Source organism: Mycteria americana, chromosome 7 (assembly GCF_035582795.1).
Source record: "Mycteria americana isolate JAX WOST 10 ecotype Jacksonville Zoo and Gardens chromosome 7, USCA_MyAme_1.0, whole genome shotgun sequence".
NCBI lineage: Eukaryota > Metazoa > Chordata > Aves > Ciconiiformes > Ciconiidae > Mycteria > Mycteria americana.
In genome coordinates this window covers 11,743,491-11,765,720 of record NC_134371.1, presented here as the reverse complement: position 1 = coordinate 11,765,720, position 22,230 = coordinate 11,743,491, and the positions used below count along the sequence as shown (strand labels likewise).

Genomic DNA, 22,230 nt, shown 5'->3' with positions numbered 1-22,230 from the left:
GGACATTTGATATAAATGCTGGATTTTTTTTTTCCAGTGTGCTCTCTCCTCTCACCAAAGGAATGGATTTTACGTGTTCCTCCTGTTCCATTGCAGTCACACCTTCCCACACTCCCAAATCATTACATTTAAGATCATATTTTGTAGTTGATACAGAAGGAAGCTGATGCTGGTCCATTGTAAGTTCAGAAAGCAAACAGCTAGAAGAGAAATAATTTGAGGTACTAAAGATTTGTTCAATCTTCACTCCTCCTTGCTGCTTTATCTGTCTTTCAGCCAATACTGGAAAAATTTAAATTCTTACTAACTCTAAGGGTTTCTTCCTGGAACGGCTTTGTTTTTCTTACCTTTATCCTTTCCTTAGAATTCTTCTTTTTTATTATCACCAGGTAAAAAAAGGACTGCTAGGTCAAGGTATATTTTAAAAGATCTCTGCACTAAGCAGTGATCTACTTTTCTTAACCTCTTACCTCTGAGAAAATGTTTTCTCCTCTGATGAGTAAAGATCTGTGAACATGAAAACATTTTACATGTTAATTTCAGGAAAATCATGTTTTAACAAAGTTAAAACTCACACAGAAAACCTTTTATTTCCACCTGATTTTGGAAAAAAACAAGTTGACCTACATGTGTTGTTTTAATTGTCATTTATAGTTATGATATAATTATTATAGCTTTCTGTCTCCAAATGCCTTTAGAGCAAAGACATAATTAATTTTTTTCTCTTTTCTTTTTCTATTTTGGCCTCAATTTTATACATAAGGAGATTAACTCTCACACCTGCTGACATGAGCTACTCCAGAGACAGAGTTGTGAAGCCACCTTCACCAGATAACTCCTCTGGGTTCAAAGTGTCCTTGCAGAATTCATTGGAAAGGGAGACAGATGAGCATAGCAGTATCGTAAGGCTTTGAGCCTCTCCAAGAGCTACATGAACCCCAAATCTTCAACTTTGCCTCTCTACATTTTCTATATTTTCCTTTATAGCCAGATCTTCCACTGTATGGTTGAAGAGTTGCCTGGTGCTGCTCGGGGGAGTCACAGAGGAAGAGCTCAGCAGCGAGGGGAGGACGGGATGATGAAGGACAAAGCAAAGAGTTCCATATCTGATAAAACCACTATGCTAAAGCCTGACCATCTTCCCATGTTTGTAAACAAAACTGAACTTCCAGTTCGTTTCCAGGAAAATACAGTGTGGCCTAACCAAGTCAGTCAGTCCGCCTCCCTGCAAGTCTATCCTCCTTGACTGGTCACCCAGGCCAGCTCCCAATCATTCTTCAATGTTCTATCTACAAGGATTTACATTTTGAAGCGTGATCTAAAAGGTGACGACAGAGACTGTCCTACACACTGATGTGACAATCCAGGAGAACAGCAGTCCTTTAAATGGGGCCTCATGCCAAGAAATCAGGCACTAAAGTACAATCAGCTTCACAGGCTAAAAGCAACTCACCTCAGCCATCACAGGGAAAGGTGACGATGTGGGAGCAACAAACTGAGCTGTGCACTGACACTAGCAGGCTGGTTAGCATCCATGATACAGGGGACAGAAAGGGCGTCAATCCCTCTCATCTGTCCCAAAAACAGAGCCCAAGCAAGCCATGAGAGATAATGTAGAAGCAATAAACAAGAGAAGAGAGAGGAATGAAGGATATGGTGGAGGTCTCCAAAACAGCCCTTAAGACCAGCAGCCCTGGAGCAACACGGCTCAGCTGACTCATGGAGGAGGCATCACGCAGACAAGGCTGAGAGAGTTGGCATGGAACATGGGAGTGGCAGCTGGGCTCCTCTCAAAGCTGCTTTCAGCTTCGTTGGCCTTCTATGGCAGCATCAGCCAGGCTTTAAAAGGCTTTTAAAAGCTCAAAAAGACAAGGCTTTATTAGAACATGAGCTAAAGTGAATCACTTTTAAAATAGGTCAGGCAAGAACAGAAATGCAAAGGCTCTGAACATCTCCCTGCTGTGAGCCCTCCTCTGATGTCCTGCTGCCACACCTCATGTGCTGGGCTCTCCTCTCCCGGGCTTCTGTGCACAATGGATTAAAAATCACCAACGAGCAGTTCCTGTCACAGATAGACATTAGAACTACCATGTGCAAATAACCTACCCACGTATGACGTACAGTTTTCCTCTGAAGCACCCTGTGTGTCTCCTCTTGAGGATCCGGACAAGTGGTAGTTATGCCTGTTGTTTTGGGTTGTGTCATTCCCATGGGGTCAGCAACTCAGTGTGCTCTGGCTGTATATGGGCCTTCCTGGACAAGCTTCCACCTCAGGCCTATTTATGAGCTTCCCTTTTGGAAGGATATCTGGGGAAGCACGTGACCATCAGGAGTGACAGCATGACATAGCAATGACGTTAATGCTTGTAATGCTACTGATGTTTCCAGCTTCATTTTTTAAGAAGCAATGACAGCTCCAACGTCCCCAAATCACAGCGTTTTCTGCTTTGCCTTATCTATCTGTGCACACATGCAAATCCACAGAGACTTTGACATCAGTTTTTAACAGGACACACAGTTTTCTGTCAAATAAAATGTCAGGATGTGATCTTCCATATTTCACTAGTGCTATTCTGCCATTTAATTTAATAACAGGTAAATACCAAGTGCTTACTATGTTGATGCTGTGTTCCATCAGCTATTGAATTAGAAATAATGAGACATGTCTAAATTTGTGATTCATGGTAAACTGTCTAAACTAATCTCAATCACACAGCAGACGACATCTAGTCATAACTGATTTAACAGATGATCGTCTGTTTAGCTGTCCTATCCTCTCTCACAGAAATAGGAGTATCAGTGAAGGACAAGTTTACTTACACTTTACAAGTCTTTTCCAGACAATAAAAATAAATTTATATTCACCACAGGAACCAATTTTTTCCTTTTCTGCTATTATAGACTCTTTCATTGAATTTGACCACTATTTTGTGTATATGACAAGCCTTTGTAGCTTCAGGAATACTGCTGAACTTCTGAGGTGATTAAGAAGTATCTCTGGTGTTTTCCATGCATATTTTTCAATTTACCATCAGCTCTAATTCCAGCAGGCTCCTCACCCAAACTGCCCCTTGGAGGAGCTCCTTGCACCTGCTGTAGCAACCACCCAGTGCTCATCCTGACAGGAGCCAACCCACAGGAGTAAACAGTGCTCTGTTAGAACGGACTTTCCAAAAATTAACTTGGCAGAATTTTAAAATATTGAAATATTTTTATACTTCAGTTCAGTGTTGAACTATTAAATAGTATAAAATATTGAAATATTTTTATACAACACTGGCCCTAAAAGAAATCCTCTCTCTGTAGCTTCACTCTTCACTGAGTTTCAGCCTGCACCTTTTCTCTGCTGAACTCAAACCAATTATCCTCTGGCAGATTTAAAGATGCCTTACACATATTCTGCTGCATCAAATCTAGAAATTCTCAGTGAACTGCAAGTCATCCATAAACAAAATCAGTTGGTAATTTTTCCTTCATATCTTTTATTAGAGACCATCAACAAAAAGTTGACTGAAATGTGATGAGTGATGACAGTAGTGTAAAGAGGCAGAATTTTCCAGGTATGTCTTTCCAAATTCCATTGCTTTTGAAAACAGGATAACTCAGAGATAGTGAATTAATTTTTGAAGTCTGCCAGTCAGTTTTGTCATTTGCTCAGCAGCCTACCAGATTTAAATCTGCCAGGCCAGACAGCAACTGCATGATGCCTTTATGGCTGAGAATGATGGTGTGTTCCAGATCAAAGAACTTTGACCAAAAAAAAAGATCACCTTCAAGACCAGGTAACAGGGTCTGAACAAAATTACCTGCTGTGGACAAAAGGTGGCTTCTGGAGCAGAAATTCATATCCAAGACAAAAAAACATTATATGGTCTCAAGACATACATTCACAAAAGTAAATAAGATTGCTTAATAGATGGTCTGTGACATACTGCACGTACCACCCTAGCGTGGAATGGCACAAACCCTGTACGGGTGGGGCTGCAGCGTACCCCCCAAAATGGGCTCTGTGTTGATCTTCGTCACCCCCTCAGGGAGCCGGAAGGTGAATGCCCGCAGCAGGCTGGCAAAGAAAATAAAGAGCTCGGTCCTCGCTAGATGCTCCCCCAAACACACACGGTGCCCTGCAGAAGGAAGAGGGGAAGAGACAGTGCGTAAATTACCCTGATCTCGAAAGCAATCGTATTCATCCTCACACAAAGCAAAGGTATTTTTGCTGAGTCCAGAATTTCTTTAGGACTTAATGCAATCAATGACACAAAACTTCATGTAATTCTTCCTTTAAAGAATCCTATCTGCAGCTATAGATAACTGTACACCCCTTCTGCTCTGAGTTTCGCTTCAATTACCTCAAAACCTCATCTTCATTTGACTGACAACTTTAAAGGAATTCATTCAATCATGTAAATGAAGAATAAGGACTTGCTCTTCCTGGGAGATGTCGTGCTCTAGTTTTGTATGCATAAAGAATCAGCACAGCTGCTTGCAAGTACTTCCTACGTGTATGTCTGGTGTTGAAATGTCTGCCCCAAATCAATAACCATAATCATTAGCAGAGAATTTCCTTCCAAAAACAGGGCAAGTTAGATGTATACATTCGTCAGGACATCTCTGATTTTCCATGTTACTATCTGTTCAGTAGAACAAATGTTTCTAGTTGGATTGGGAAATGTTACTGAAAATAATCATGTTGATTTTATCACTGTTTTCCACAAAGAGATTTAAAATAAATTATGAATAGGTTTTTAATAGACATCTTAATTCTACAGTCCCAATCCAAACCATCAATGTTTGTGCTGACAGTCCATTTACCTATTGAGAATGGTAAAAAGGCTTCTTGGCTCACAAAGTTTCCATCCTTATCCAAGAAATGACCGGGGTTGAACTGTTGAGGTGTTTCCCACTGCTCTGGGTCATACAAAGACGAAGCAATATTTGGAAGAACTATGGTGCCCTGAAAGGAGAAAACCACTAGCTCAGTTCTGACTGTCAATCCTCCCCCAGCAGTCAGAACCAGCTAGGTGAGACCAGTGTTAGTTTACTTTCGGAGTTCAGTGTTGTATGCTGGTAGGTTCATTTCCCCAGTAGGAACTGAGAGGAACATGAAGTCTTTTTGTTTCAGAATGTCAGTCCAAGCCTGACAGTGGAAGTGGCCATGTCACTAGAAACTAACAACTTTATTTGTACTAAACTCATTTTTACTTCTAACATTAGAAGTTTCTGTGATTTAGTCTCTTTGACGAAAGCTAGTTGCAAACCCTCATGCCTTCTTCCCCTGGATCTTGTACAGGCTTTCTGCAGGCAAAAATTCAGTCAGAAATCTTTACAATGCCTTATCAGCACAAATTAATCACAGTATCCTTCACTATCAATCTCTAAAGTTTTGTCTTCATTGTTTTGTAGAAACACTTGCTAAAATCCCCTCTTCCATCCAGGGGCATCTTTCACTACTGATAACCCTCTCCCAAGAGCTGCATCACTCAACTCAGCCTGGCAGATGGTTTCTTGTCCTCGTTCCCATTCAGGCTATGACCCAGAGGTATCCAGCCCCACTGCTGTTGAGGAGAAGACCCTGGCACAAATAGATTTTAATCCACAGCTTGCTCTACTGATGCAGGAAAGGTCTGTAGCAACTGGGAAACTGTGTCTGTACCTTTTTAAGGGGAAAGCCGAGCAATGTAGTGTTCCTCACACACACTCTGGGCATGCCAACTGAGATAATATTGCTGAAGCGCTGAACCTCATGAACCACAGCATTTGTGTAGGGCAGTTCTCTCCGATCCTCGTAGCAGATTAACTGGGAAGGACCCAGAACAGCATCCAGCTCCTTCTGCACTTTCTCTGTGAAGAAATATTCACCATTTCAGGTTGAAAAATATATCAAGTATTTTCACTAATTCCATTTTCAAAGACATTTCCCATTTAGAACTATGAGGACAGCAACAAAATTACTGTAAAAATGTAAGTAACTTTTATAAATAAAATAAAAGTAGCAGGGTGTTCCAACAGCTTAAACATGAGAGCTCTGCTTCTGGGTCTGAAGTTATTTGATTGTAGACTAAGAAAAGACATTTGTTGCTCAAAAATTTAAAACTCTTTAAGAGTTGCCTTACTAACAGTTAAATGCAAGAGATAACTGATTTATCTTTCTGTTTTCTTTTGGCTAGGTGCCTCAGGCACCTACAGCCAGTTAGAACCACTAAGCTCACAGCTCTCTGGAATTTAAGCCAGAAGAATCTTGGCCTTAAAAGCCTAATTCCTGTTAAAAGGAAATGGTTCTTATGTAGGACATCTGTTAAGTGAAGCAATGCCAACTAGAACAATGTCCAAATACCTTTAAAACAACCTGGATCTCCTTCTTGGTGCCTGCCTTTTGATCAAGAATAGCATGATTTAAATTACTTATTGCACAGGAGTGTTGGGAGCATTAACAAAAGCATAATATTTGGTTTGTAAACTTCAAGAGAGGCAGTACATACATAATAAAAATGCCTTAGATTTTTAACAAATGATCCTGTCTTTTTCCAGGCCCTTTGAAGCAACAGGAAGATGCAGGGAAGCCCATTGTGCATTGATCAGTTTGTGTTCGTTCACATCAAGCCTGCTCAGTGACTACCAGCAGTCCTTCACAAAACTATGTTAGGTAGACCCTGACAACAGAGATTTAAGCACCTCACAGAATGTAAAATGTATATCCAGAAAGATTTTTAAGTAAAGTAAATTTCCTTCTATGAAGAACTAGCTTGCAAAATCAAGCACGACTACTTCAGGATCCAGTATAGTTTGAAGTCATCGGTCACTGCATAGCATAAATATGCATCTCTGTTCCAGTAGTTCAGAGAACAAGGAGAGCCCAATTCAGTGACTAGGCAAAGGACAAACTTTTCCATATGGTACATAATGGAACTGCATAACATTGTCATTGGGTATCAAAACAGGCAAAAGTATGAATGGGTTCAAAAAGAAGCTACCAATTAAATGAGGACAGATATACTGGTGTCAGTTCATTATGAGAGTCTAGATGCAATGGATGACTCAAGAAGCCCAGGAAGGATCATTCTGCACACACCCTGCTTTCCCAAGTATGTGCAAGGTATTATATTTAGATAAATAAAATTATTTAGGTGAGTCAGTGCTTTCATAACCTTAATTACATTAGGGGATAATAAACATGCAATAACACGAGATGAAGTAGACCTTCTTGTCTGACAGCTACAAGCTGAGCAATTTTTTCTTATCTTTGTCTCTTTCCTCCATTTAAAATCCTGTTCTCCTCTGGGTATTTGCACATATTCTGCTATCTAACAATGAGATTTCTGTTATCCAGCATAAAAGATCATTCTTTCTTTGGTTTTCATTTAGTGGTCTGTGAAAGAGATTGGTGGTTATTTAAAAGCTAGACTTAAAAATAAACTTCTTAAATATACATAGACAAAACAGATGAGCCATCAAATTCCCCTCCCTACTGGAATAATTTCTGTTGCAAGAAACTCAAATACATCACAGAGTTAATTTAATCACAGATTAAATAGACACCCTGATACTGTGGGATCATAAATGGACTGATGGAAAAAAATAAAGTCAAAGTTGCCAATTGACCTTTAGGTGATTATCTTTACTTCTGCAACCTACAGAGCACAAAGAAGGGCAAGACTCCCTGTAGCCCCCATCACAGATACTCAGCCAATACAAAGCAGAATTGAAGTTTCCAAAGAGTGACATCCCTATTATCACACATCAGTTTCTGGTTAATTATTTTCAGCCATCAGGTGTGTTTATGACTAAGACAGAACCCAACTCAGTTTCTTGAAGTACCATCAGCACCTCACCAATGGCTGCAGCAGCGGCCACCGTTCCTTCAAGGATTATGCATGCAAACCCTCTGGCTTCCCAAACAGCAACTCCAGTCCTCTTACTCCATTGACCACCCACATTCATTTCCCGAAGACCTCAACCCCTACATCTCAATCAGCCACAACGTGATTGCATATGCATACTTCCCAAACTGTTAACTCTTTCTGGGAACTGCCTTACGCCTGTGACTGCTGTAAGAGCCTCTATACAGACACTCTGGATCTACCAAAGCTGTCTAGGGCAGATCTACCAGCGCAGACTAGTACAAAAAGGTCCACTAGCCACTAGCCACATACCAGTACCTAGGAATAATCTCTGATCCATGAAAATGTTATGACTTGGCTGTTCTATTGCATCAGAGATATTTGCTTATCTACTCACCTTGGATGCCTGGATTTGCCACCATATAGAGCAGGCCCCAGTTCAACGTAGTGCTTGTTGTCTCTGATCCACCCAAGAAAAGGTCATTTATAGAATAAACCATGTTGTCTTCATTGTATGTAGACCCGGGTTCATCTTTGGACTGCAAATGATAAGAAAAAGTAGAGGTTTATACAGGAAAGTTAGAAAAACCAGAACAGGGTTAAATGTGATTTTATTACTGGTTCCAAGCTGCAGTGTGTTCTGCCTATAGTACAATACAGAGAGGCTGATAAAGAATATTAGACACCAAAGATGATTATCAATACGAAAAGCTAACATTTCACAAATGGACAAGCCACATCTACTCCACTCTTAATCATGAAGCTAAATTGCATGTTCTCCACAGAAAAGGATTGTTGGCTTGATTGTGCAAATAGTGGTACATTTAGAATGTTTCATAAGTAAATGTTCCCCTGAAGATGTGTACCAGCATGTCATTCTTCACACCTCAAGTCATATTCCATCACTTAGTTTTTCTACCAAGAAATACAGTGACCAGGTAATGAACACTGGGCTGTCAAGAGTTCTAACCTGTGGTGTCAGGCTTCTTCTCCACTATAAGGCCACAATGACTCACGTACAGCTGCTCTGGGGTTTTACAGCTTTCAGTTAGAAGTGTGAGGACATGTATGTATATGCTGAAACTATGAAAGAACATTGTTATGGTTTGGGGGACTTCATTGTCTAAATTTAGGGAGGTTATGCTCAGGGGTCTTGAACCTTTCTTTTGCCAGTGGAGCAACGGGAAAGTGGGAAGGACGTTCTTCCCTGTTGTAATGTCATCAAATCTTTTTATATTGCCCCTGCATATCTATTACAGACAGTTCAATTTTTTAAATAAACAAACTTGGATGATTTCCACCCAGCAGAGTCCCAGAAGAGCTCGCTGAAACAATTTCTGGTCCACTGATGTTCAAGTCTCATAAATCTTAGAACAGCAGTGAAAGGCTTTAGAAGCAGTTAAACGCTTTGGAAGACCAGATATGTTAACATTGTGCCAGTATCAAAAAATTCAAAACAAGAAGATTGAAGGAACTAGAAGCCAGTTAGGCTGACATCCACCCTGGCCATAAAAATATAGCAGCTGATATGGGAATCAATTAATAAAGAATTACCAGCTAGAAATACAAATTAATGCTATTTATTATGATATAGAAAACTGATCTTGGCAAGGAGATCTGATTTGATTCTTTGATAGAATTACCAGCTTGGACAATAATGACAATTTCACAGTTAAAATATACTTGGAGTTCCACAAGATAGTTGCTTTTGTTCCCCAGAATAACAAAAAAAAAAATCAAGCACTATGAAGAATTCATAAGACACATGCTAAAAGACTAAAGAGCTGGCTGACAGAAATAGCTAATAGACTTTCATCCCTGGATGCATGTCTCTGTAGTGTGACTGAGCACAGCAGCAGAGCCACAAGGCAGGCAGCAGTCCAGGACAGCAGACCTGTTTTGGCTGTGCCAGGACATGCAGGATGGGTGCCTACAGCCTGACAAGGTTGCAGTGCCCTCTGTTACTGCAAACAGCACATGACCACAGTGGAAGGGGCACCAGCTGTCCCAGCAGGGAAGCACTGCCACCCAGGAGCAGCAGTCACTACCCATTTCTCCAGGGGCTGCAAGAATAGATACCCTCCACCCTGGATATCTCATTTGGCTCTCTGAGCCACTCTTGCCTTGTCACTGCCCAGTAACACCAGTCTCACCTCGTTACTTCCTCCCCTTTCTCCTTTTTCTTCCTATCACCAGGCAGAACAGGAAGAGGAATATGGCCTACTGCAGAGGAGAAAAGGTGAAAGGAAGAGTGATTAAATGGAGGTGGAAAGAGTCACAGAGGGGAAGGGCAGCTGCTAGTCCAGCGATTAGGGAGGGGATCAAGTTCCCAAAAGATTCAGACAGAAAGTGATCCTGGTAAGGTCTAGAAAAGGGAGAGATATGTGTCACCACTCACAGCTTGTGCAAGCCTCCTACAGCTTTTCAAAATCCTACAGATTCCCGCCTACCTCTACTATGCCTGCCTGCCCAAAAAGCCCTTATTTGTCCCAGTTCTCTTTGTCTGTTTGAAACTTCACTGACCCTGGCACTCTCCTCTTCTCCAGCCTTGTCTGAAACTCTGCTGACTCCTAGATTATTTCCCCACAACATGCTTTCAAAATCCAACTGTCCTCTTGCAGCAACCTCTCTTGACAAACCCTTACTAGCCAAATATCCTATGCAGAACATCCCACTCTGTCTCCCCAAGACCTTCCCAGTTCTCTTGTGGTCCATTTAGAATTTCAGTATTCTTTCCTGGAGGCCTTAAATCATTTTGTAACTTGTGCCAATGAGAAAAAATGCAGTGTATTAACCTGCTCTTTAATGAAAGGATTGCAAGGTGCTGTGGCATATCGATAATTAGAAAGGATTTAGCAAGTCCCTGGTTACTGGATTCACATTAAGAAGCCTATGAAAGGTAAGAGACTGTAATAGAAGGGCTCGGACTGGATGATTTAATGGTCCATTTCACCTTATTCCCCATGAATGTATGATCAGTATGATCAGGCAGAACAAATACTTACTTTTTCAATGTGAGCCAGGTAAAAGTCAATGAAATCCTGCAGTTCATCTGGCATCCCACGCTCCATGTGCATTCTGATCTCTCTCCTTGTAAAAGAGCTCAGAAAATCATAGCAAGACAACGCCTTCTTATGAGGACCAGGGAGACGGCACATCAACCAGGGGAAGATTTCATACAGCTGCGGGAGTGACACACAAGAGGTACCACAAAGTCTCTATCACTAGAAAATGCATTTTGGGCCTACTAAAAAGAGAAGGTAATATTAATGTTACCATGTGGTTTTGGCATCATTAGTAAAATATTCTGACAAAGACTATGCTTATGTTTTCAAGTTGTGAAACAGTACACTATATAATTTCTAGCTGTGTTGATGGTAAGATTTAGAGTTCCACAGGCTTTCAGCTCAACCACAAGCCAAATTAGAATTATTATAATTAGAATGAACTGCATTCATTTATTCAATTATTCAGTTCATGTATTCAATTACAATGAACTGTATTCAGACATTTAAAAAGTGAGATCCTGCCCTGCCCTCCAGTGGAGAATACCAGGAAGGAAGAAGCAAAGCCATTGCAAACTGTCCTCACCAGCATGTGCAAAAGCAGTTGATACAACCCAAAGCAAGGGCCAGCTACGAGCAGCTGGTATACAAACTCGGTCGTCCTCCAAAGCACTCTCTACTAATCGAGCTCTCAAGGGTCCTCAATAAAACTTGAAACATCTGAAACCCAGAAAAGCTGAGAAACAGCTACCTGACATTTTTGAGTGCTCTTCTCTAGAAAAGAAGAAGGGATTAGCTGACACAACCGGATTAAATTTATCTTTCTCTTTTACTGTTTGGGAAAATCTGGCCTAAGAATAGTGGCTTTCTACCTACTGTAATAGCTAGAAAATTCATTCTGATTTTCAGCCTATATTTATGCCTGGGTAATTTGTATACATTGTTCTTGTATCTGCAGTGTATTTTCTCTTAATCGTACTTTTCCTGCTTGAAACATAATCCCATGATTTATTTATCAGCAGGAGTTCTATCCTTTCTCAGTCTTCATTTTGCTGAGCTCTTCTTGTACTCTCCTAATTATATCACAGAAAGCACGTTATTAGGTGTTCACTGGAGTCTGGCTGAATTAGATAGACTATACTTCTGTCTTTTTGGAAAATCAGTTCTTATTGTCAGACATCCGATTATCAGTTAATCATTGCCTTATCACAGAAAGGTAGTAGTCCAACCCTTGGTAAATTCACATAGAACTTCATATACTTTTTGTTTAGTTCCATCTCTGGTATTTTTTTTCTTTCAAAATCTGTTCAGAAGCCTTATATACAACTGTGGTCTCACTAATCATATATGGTTGCCCAGATTACATGCATTCCTACTCTCAAATGCATGCACTTTCCAGCTATTATGGCACCCTATAAGTGGAATTTAGCTGTCAACGTTCAAGACGGAAACTGAGCCCATCCACCTTCCTGGCTACCAGTCCTGCCAAAACTCCTCCTCCATTTCTGGAGGGGCCCAATGACAGCATTCTCCCATTCAGTGCCTCACAGCATGGAATCCAGTTAAGAAATGGGGATGTGGAGGCAGCAATGTCCACTTTTTACATAATACTGAGTACCCTTTGCATCCAGGAAGTGGGAAGATTGCAGCCCTCCCTCTGGAATGGTTTGAACCCCTGTTCTTCTTTCCCAGAACAGCATCTTATTCATTGGACTAAAGCAACACTAGGATATAAAGGAGAGAAGAAAAGGAGTTATATTCTCTATCCCAAAAGCAGGTCCCACCTGCCACCACTACACACAACTTACAGGACCAAAGCTAGGCTAAGCAAAAGGGAACCTGATCATACCTCAGTGAGAAGAATGCTCCATGTCATGTGGGGGGAATCTCTGTATTACAGGGATTGCTTATGTGTTTTACATTAAGAAGCTACCGCATAAGATGTATGAGACAACTTCAGAAGTGGAACCAGAACCAGAACTCCTGGGCAACTTTGAATACACTTCTGTGCAAAGCAGGCCTCTTCTAGCATCAGGTAAGTCCTTGACTCTCAGAAGAACGCTGACTGTTTTGATTGCCAAGCTTACAGGTATATTTGCTGGCTTAGCATTTCCTATCTTTGCTGCCTGCATCTAGAGCTGCTACTCACTCAGGGTGAAGGAGTGGAATTTCTCTGGGAAGTCTTCAAGTCTCTGCTTCTTATAGAGGAAATGGAGATAAGTAGCCACAGGCAAAACACTTAGGTATTTGAATCATTCTTATCTCTGTTGACTGTATATAAAACAGTGCCTAAACTTGGCATGTGAATCACACTTTTAGACCTGACATTTAGTATTTAACAATCATGATGCCCAAGGCAGGAATCTGTTGTGCATGGGGTCTGAGAAACCAAGTAACAAACATGACCCAGGAGCAGTCCATCAGCTTGTGCCTTGCCGCAAAGATTTAGGAGCAAACTACCTTACCACAGTACTCAAACATAGGACAATGAACACAAATGACCAAGGCTGGTATGTAGACCACTACCATCACACTTTGAGATAGTGCACTGCCCAGTAAAGCTGCATGGGATATCATTCACCTGTTCAAAAACTTTTGCCTAACAGCTACCTCTTGAATCTGCATTTCTCACTTTCTGTCTTATTCAGAGAAAGACAACAGATCCTTTACTTACATGATGCATAAAGCTGCCAGCAAATTTGAATAGACACTCTGTGGCTCTAATCAGTTCATGGAAGGTTTCATCCTCTCTGGAGAAGCGATGTCCAAAAACAACAGCACAAATTACATTTGAGACAGAATGAAAGAGAGGGAAAGAAGGATCCAGGGGTTTCCCTGCAACCATAATAATAAATGTCACTGTTAATGTCTCCTGTTGTACTGAAATGAGAGAATATTATAGGTTACCCAAAGAACTTTCAAGAGAGCATTGCACTTCACAAAGAAGCAGCAATCTTCTTACAGAATTGTAGTATCAAACTGATTCTTCTCAACTATGGTGCAATCCTATAATCCCAGGAATGTGTGGCACCCTAAAGAAATGCCAAATGTGTAAAATATATCATAATATGATAGAGGAAATTTAGAGGTAAGAAAAAAAATTATATGCAAGTTTGCTGTCTGGCAAATTCAAAATGGGTCTCAAGCATGGGAAGGACTGAAAACACTGTCGTCAAAGGAAATCTAAGGGGAGAACCATAAGAAGACAGGCAGCCTTATTCAGCAAGAACATAAATACATGCAAGGCTACTACATTTTGTCTGACCTTACTAGAGATGTACAACCTCCAGTAAGATAAAATGTCATAAACTCCTTTAAACCAATTGTGCCAACTATATAATAACTGATTTTAAAGCAATTACTTGTAAAACTCATCTCAGAAAAACCTATTTTATGACTCCAGAATAAATGACTATAAACAACTATATTTATGTATGTACTGATGCAACTGTCCAACACCCAATGCACAATTCTGGTTAGCAACTTATTGTTCTGGGCTTTTCTTTCCTGCACATGTGGTCACATCTCAATCTCTCCTAGTTCTTAAACCATGGGATTGGGCTAGATTTAATTACTTTTAATTGGTACAATGCTAGCCACAGCATGTCCTGATTTACTATGCCTTTGCATAATGATCAGTATTGGCAAATCCAACTCACATGCCCCTAACTGGGTTAATCAGGATAAAATGTTGTAATGAAGACAAGATTCTAGGCAATGCTTTACAGAGTTCATGCAAATGACGCTACAAGACTTAATTTATCAGCAGTGATAATGTGTCCATATCTTTATGCACCAGCACCATATATGAACCAGCAATGTGCCCTTGAGGCAAAGGCGGCCAACATCATCCTGGGCTGCATTAGGAAAAGCATTGCCAGCAGGTCAAGGGATGTGATCCTTCCCCTCCTATCAGCACTGGTGAGACCCATCTGGAGTACTGGGTCCATTTCTGGGCTCCCCAGTACAAGAGAGACATCAACATACTGGAACAAGTTGAGCAAAGGGCCACAAGGACAATTAAGGGATTGGAGCATCTGACGTAAGAGAGGCTGAGAGAGCTGGGACTGTTTAGTCTGGAGAAGAGAAGGCTCAGGGAATTATCTTAAATGTGTATAAATACCTGGTGGAGGGGAATAAAGAACATGAAGCTAGACTTTTCTCAGTGGTATCAAGTGAGGCAATGGGCAAAAACTGAAATACATTAAATTCTGCCTAAACATAAGCAACTTTCTTACTGTAGGGCTGATTGAACACTGGAACAGGTTACCCAGAGAGGTGGTAAAGTCTCCATTCTTGCAGATATTTAAAACCCAGCTGGACTAAGCCCTAAGAAACCTGCTCTGATTGACCCTTCTTTGAGAAGGGGTTAGACTAGACCATCTTCAGAGATCCTTTTCCACTTTAAGCATTCTATGATATAAATAAGCTCCAGTTTCGCTTCCCAATTTTAGTAGTTTTGTAAATAACTTTGAACAAGAATAGTCTCCCACTGAGTTTGAAAACACGGGACTGGGGTCTTTGCATTTTCAGTCCATTCCACATAGACACTGTAAGATCCTGCACACTCTCTTGTGGAACAAAAGCTGCCCTTGATTTCAGAGCAGGACAGAGAAGTTCATACACTAAAGACATCAGACTGATGACAAAAATGAATCAGTATTTATTGCAGAGATACCTTTCATACTTGCAAAGAAGTCTACCAGGTAGCGGGCTTCTTCTTGAACTCGATGCTCCAGACCTCTTTTCCCCAGACCAAGGTTGCGTAGAGTCCTCAATGCAAACCTTCTCTGTTGCTTCCAGGTGTGACCAGTTGCCAACATTATCCCTGCATCCATTTCATTCAAGGAAGAGCTCTTTATCATGCTAATATTTATTATAGACAAAGACTACATTAAAAGATTTACTAAACCACAGAATATGATGAAACTATTGCATTGCCTATGAACACAAAGACACAAAGGAACAGCTGTGGCATGTAAGCATGTGGGCAGGGCTAACATGGACAAACTCAACTGGGTAATAAGATGACTTGCAGGATTCAGCTTGATACAAGACAACCAGTTATCTCAGAAAGTTTGACAGCTGCTTCTCTAGACATTCTCTGAAGTGTTTGCCTCCTGCTCTCTTCTATACTTGGAGCTCACCTGACCAGGGTAATGATTTTCATGAAGGGAAAAGGGGAAAGAGTTCTGACTGTCCACAGTCAGGGAGAAAAGTTTCTGTCCACAGGGCAGAAAAGTTCAGTACTTGGGCTTTGTGACAACTATCTTCAGAAGAAATAAACATCATATACTAACAGGATCTTTAATGTAGTATAAGAATCACCAATGACTGAAACAAATTCAAATTAGAAATATTTAAGGAATTAGGTTTCCTTAGAAAAAGCTGAGGTCCCAAATAAAGTAAAGGTTCTTTCATAATGCATGTGTTCATGAAAATCAGGAGTTTGGGAATTTCCAGTACGGTTGGGGAGTATGAAAGCCACAGCAAGGTTGAAACAGAAGTGCACTGAATCTCTAGATGCAACTGTGAGAGTAAGAAAATATTCACAAAAGGAAGGAAATGGGAAGAAGATCCCACCATCAAGCTCACTCTTCAGTTGAAAACATAATGGTGGGAGGCAGCAAGTCCAGGACAAGGAAGTATGCTGTTTCCTGCTCTTCCTCCACTTCTCTGTGGCACAACCTACCACTGCCTCACCTCGTCACCTCTGAATCTGCTCCAGTGAATATTTCACACAAGGCATTATGAATCTTCTTTCTTTTGCTGGTCCTTTCCTCCTCCTACTATCCAAAGGCTATTTCACCCCTCCCTACTTTGCAGTTCACCTGGCAGTCATTCCTCAAACCCTGCTACTGTGGTACCTTTGGAAGTGGTTACAAGCTACAAAAGAGCTGCAGTTTGTCAAGACAATATTTATGGCAAGAAATTCTCACCTCTTCCTTTGGCCATTGCTCTGAAGAAAGGAGACACTAGCCTCCCAGAAACGTCTTCAGGGTGCATGGTCATACCATCCTTAACTGCTTGAAATCCATTCAGGACAATCACTGGGACCCGTCCAAACCATAAGGTGAATATGTTGCCATGAATTTTTGCCAGCTATAGATGAGAGAGAAGCCAGGAAAGCACAGATGAAACCCCACACACTGAAAACAAACAGAGGATGAACCGGTTTTTAAACGGATTACAGGACCAGCCCTAAGGTGGAATGATATTCTCCATCTTTCCCAGAAGATTACAATTATCTGTGAGAAAGCGTGAATGTCTTTTCCAGCATTCACTGTTGGAAACAACTGAATATTCCAGCTTTTCAGAGCCACATATCTATGCCAAGAAACATTAGGTAGCTTTTATTACTGTATATAAGCCAAGGCTCAGTTCACAATTACTCATGTGATAAAGGGTATTTTCTATGCATGAATTTATTTCAAGAGGGTTGCTATCATTTGTACTGGTAAAGTGGCACAAAGGGAACAAAGAAGTGTCAGAGGAGTAACTAGCTTGTAGAAACTGGACCAGTTATTTTCTTCTTTCCCTCCGTGCCTTTGCGTATTTAGGTACTGGAACTTGAGTTAGACCATTCTGTCTCACAGTGTCCTTACTTCCTGTCTGAACCTGCCATTTGGTCTCAATAACTGACGTGCCTTGTCCAAATCACAGTGACAGAAGCCGCTGGAGTTGTCTGTTGAGAATCCTGAAAGCACTGTGCGAACCAACAGAATGAAACGGAGGTGGCTTTGTGCGCAGAAGTACTTCTCAAAAAACAACTAACAAAAGGTTCATGGTTTTTTTTCAGATCCTGTCAATATAAACAAGCATATACACACATAGTGCATCTTAAGTATCTATTTACTGCTCAAGCTAGAGAGTGCCAGTGCTCAGAAAGCTAAAAATCCATGCTGTAAAAGTAATTTTTTTAAAACAATATTTCTTTTCCCTAATTGCAAATCTGATATATTATCCCTAAAGGTATTTAATCCTAAATGATATCAATTTTCACATGAATTTGACAAATTTAGTGTTCAGGGGTGATGGAAGGATATCAAGTTTCACATGAATTTGTCAAATTCAGTGTTAAAAGTTGATGGGTTTAAGCATCAGAATTATTTTCACACATTCAGAACTTCCAATACTCGTTTTCTTATCTTGGTGAACTACTTAATGCTGCAATAACTTTTTCTTATTTTGCCAACCAAACCAGCAGTTCTGAACCAAATCAAGTGCAATATCACAGTGGCTAGTTAACAATTACAGTATGTTTCCAATGTAGTTTTGGGAGAGGACGTTTTCACATAGCAAACAACATGAGAAATGGGAAATTACAAAGACTTTTAAACAATTAGGAGTATCTGAAAATAAATACCTTCATGAGGAGATCACGATTAAACTGAAAGTTCAGCTGTATCAAGGTCCCAAAAACTGGGAGAGGGATTGGTCCAGGAGGAAGGCGTCTCTGTACTCGTTGCAACTTAAAAAACTGCATAATTAGAAGAAAAACAGCCACGGCTATAAAAATGTGACTTATTGTCAACATTTTAACACCTGCTTTTACCAGCTTGTCTTTATTGAAAATAGTCTGTTGAAGCTATTAAGGCTGGTTGCTCAATCAGTTTTTTCATAAGAGTTTAAATTTCATATAATAACTATTCCCCACCCCTAACCCTCCCTCTTTATTATCAACCACTCCCTTTTTGTCGCACTCATTACATTCTCATGCTCAAGCATATTTAATAGCTGCATACCTCTCTCCCTCCTCTCATTCAGATTATATTTAGCAAATATGGATCGCAAGATTTGTAGGAACAGTGTCTTAAAAGACTAGGGCCAAGATTTTCCAGGCAATGTGGATACACATATCCACATGTAAATTCTCCATCCAATTTTCTGAAACAATTGTGGATGGTATGTGCTCCTACAAATACTTCATGAATGCTTTTAGAAAAGCAATAGCCATACATACAAATTAAGCATGCAAATGTAAGTGGATATTAAATCTTGGCATTTTTAAAATGTTTTGTATATATTCCATGTACACGTATATCCAGTAATGGCAAGGCTGATAAAAGTTAAAAGCCCACATTTATCTTAAGATAGATATACGAGTATCTACTGCTTAATACAAAAAGCAAAATTTGTTAGGCTTTCAAATTTAATTGAAAACATAACTGGTTTAATACATAACCTCACTTGTTTTTCTAACCTATTTGCAACAGCTAACTTCACTGAGGATTTTGCCTGCTTCTGAATTTCCCCTTTCAATCTTGACATAAGGGTGGATACCCTAAAGGGTATTTTGAGCAATCATCAGAAAGCTTGCCAGATAAATACAGCATATGCATATACAAAGTACGTCTAGTATGAAACACACAGATAAAAAAAAAAGGGGAAAAACCTACTAGGAATCTTGATCCACAACCAAAACTAAGGGGCCCAGCAAGAACTAGTCATGACATACGTATGCCATACTTGGTAACTTGAGAATAAATGCAGTCTGTAGCCAAGGCTCTTTGCCAAGCCTCAACACATGCAGGAATTACAAACCTAGCATCAGGGGAGTTTACATGCCTGCAATCAGACCATGAAAACCACGTGAGAGGGATTCTGAGCACCACATAACAATGACAGTTATAGCCCTGTGTTACAGATCTAGATTGAAATGCTAACAGGTAAATGCTTCCCTGTGAAAAATGCCCATGCCCTGAAAGCAAAACACTCGTAAAAGAAATGTGTTTTCACTAATCTTCTGAAAACCTGCCAAGATGACTTGTGCATCAGCTTGCTTCTTTCAAGTGCCCTGTCTTTGGGACAGAAATGGTTTCACAGGATTTGTGGCTTTGCGACATGAAACACCCTTATCCAGAAAGAACAGCCTGGAGTTTGCCAGCCCACAGTTTCCAGACCTCCAAGTCAATTAGCCTCCAACCACTGCACTTCGTTACCACTAAAGCATAACCCAATTAATGTGTATTAACCAAGAAAGGGATGTATCTATGTTTCTACAAAAGCTTTGTTTGTTTACAATAAAAAGCTTATTTTTCGAGGTACTTATTTCTAATTTAACTCTCTCCTTCAATAGGGAAAAAAAAATTATCTTTAAAAAGAAATTCTGATACTTTTTACCTGCTCTGTATCCAGTGTAATTTTACAAAATCTACTTAAAATTCACCAATTTATCAGAATTTTTCATTTGGAATTAATGTAGTACCCTCCCTGGCCTTTTAGATATTCAAAGATTTTCCATCTAAATGATTTTTCTCAACAGGAAAAGTAATTTTTGTCCAGTGATCTTTTCCATGGGGAAGTGAAGAAGTTAAGGCCCAGGTCCTTCACCATCCCCGGGGCTGCAGCCTCACAACAGGACCTCTTTATTTCTTTTTTTAGCCTTGGCAGCCTTGAGTTTTCATGTTATCAGTTATTTCTCACAAATCCAGATATTCAAATACCACTGGTCCCTTCAACCTCTTGTCAGACTCACCCACATCCTTTGTCATAGTCTTAACACCAGCCTGAAGCTCTTCCTTCCTTATTCCTTTGCCATCATTTCTGCTAACAAGTTCCTCTGAGATGAAGATCCACATCTCCTCTCATGCTCTGGCCACTTCGGGAGGCTTTAAAACCTTTTTCCTGGTGGTGTTTTCCTGAGGGAGGAAGAAGATTTCCTGTCTTTTCCAGACTTTGGCCCTCTGCTTCCCTCCATGATACCAAGGCCCCTCCCTGGCAGCAGTCATGTCCTCCTTTCCCGGCTAAAATGGGGACACACCACAGGGGCAGGAGCAGCCAGGAAAAAGTAAAAGGGCAGGAAATGGAGCCGAACAGAAAGCAGACCAGCACTTGCAGTCACCACCATGCTCGAGAAGAGAGTGGGCATGAGTAGGCACCCCCAAGCCCCAGCTTTACTCAATCTCATGTGAGGCAACCATTGTGGGAAGCTGCTCTGTAAGGAGGCGTGCAGTTCCCTCCAAAGGGCTGCATGACACAGTTGTGTAAACCATTCCCCTGCGAGCCAGCAGCCTGCCTTCCCCTCAGGTTGTCTCCAGGCACCAGTCCAGGTGCTTTTTTCCCAGATCTTTCTGCAACATTTGCCTGTGACAGCTCGGCTGCCTCCCCGCTGCCCACTCAAGATGGCGGCCACAGCCTTCTCTCAGGGCTAGCCAGCTCCTAAAATGGCTTCCTTACCACAGCGTGAGGTGGCCAGTGGCATCGCATCACCCAGCCCCGCTGCCTTGCTCCTTCACACTGGTCAAAGACCAGATTTCTCTCTGGACTCAGCTGGACTTTCTCTGTATCTCCTCTTTAGCCAGCACCGCCTCCCTCTTCCTGAGGAACCACATTAAATTCCCATCTTTCTCTCCACTGGGTAACAATCTAGGACTTAAACAGAATATATATGTTTTAACATTATACTTCTATGGCAGGCAACAAAGATTCAGTTTAAATTTCAATATCCATCTTATATCTCCAGTTTCTCCAGAGCTATCTTTGTTTCTGCCAGATTTTCAAGTGTGAAACTCTGAAACATTGGGGTCCACTTAATTTTTACCAGATATTTCTCTAGGATGGCACAGCTCCTTGAACCATGTGTATTAAACACAATAACTCATCCCCGGTGATGATTTTTAAGTAGTAAACTTTTTGAAGCCTTTTAGCAGGATCCAGACATTGCAGCATGCAGCCCAAACCCTCCCAACACGATGGGTTTCCTAAACGATGAAGCAGCAGCTGCAGGGACTCAGTCTGACACCAGGGACATGGAAGATCCTGGGAGCATGGGTTGAGATTCAGAAAACCAAGAAACAAGGATTGAGTAATTTTTGTTTCATGTGCAGAAATGGTGATACTCTGATGCTGATTACATTCTCCAAAACGAAACACATTTTCACAACAAAATGAATGCAGTTGACGAGGCTGTTAGCAATGACCTACCAGAGACAGGAAGGGAGAAGCTGGCACTTACCCACTTGGTCTTTTTTTCTTAAGCTTTCTGACAGTACAAAATGGTATTTTCTTACTGCTGTTAGTGACAATAAAGCCTCATGCTGCTTTCTTCAACGACGACATTATTCCCCTGTATCTTCTGCTTGTGGAGGTGAGGTGGCTGCAATCCATGCTGTCATTATCAGCTTTTTATCTCAATGCATACAAAGCAATGCTGTTAGGGAACATAACTATCACTACTCTGCATGTAATTTAAGAAACTGTATAGAATAGGGAAAGACAAAAAACCTGCATAGTCCAGGAAAGGGAGCAAAACCAGAAAGACAATACAAGAGAGAATCAGAAAGAAGGTGGAAGACACTAGAATGAGGAACATCTGCCAAATATACATTACAACAGATGGGAGTGAGGTGAGATGAGAAGAATAGGTGGAGAGATTTCAGTCAGGA

At 40.8% G+C, this 22,230-nt stretch overlaps 1 protein-coding gene across 1 annotated transcript; it reads right to left on the bottom strand.

Moving 5' to 3' along the window:
• Nucleotides 1-3,945: 3,945 nt before the first annotated feature.
• LOC142413029 (cytochrome P450 2J4-like) lies at nt 3,946-18,380 on the bottom strand. Its single transcript, XM_075509068.1, has 9 exons — nt 18,210-18,380; nt 16,783-16,945; nt 15,522-15,671; nt 13,518-13,678; nt 10,844-11,020; nt 8,236-8,377; nt 5,654-5,841; nt 4,813-4,954; nt 3,946-4,124 (listed from the first exon to the last, which is right to left on the bottom strand). The coding sequence occupies exons 1-9, from the start codon at nt 18,378-18,380 to the stop codon at nt 3,946-3,948; spliced, it is 1,473 nt and encodes a 490-aa protein (XP_075365183.1).
• Between the last annotated feature and the right edge of the window lie 3,850 nt (nt 18,381-22,230).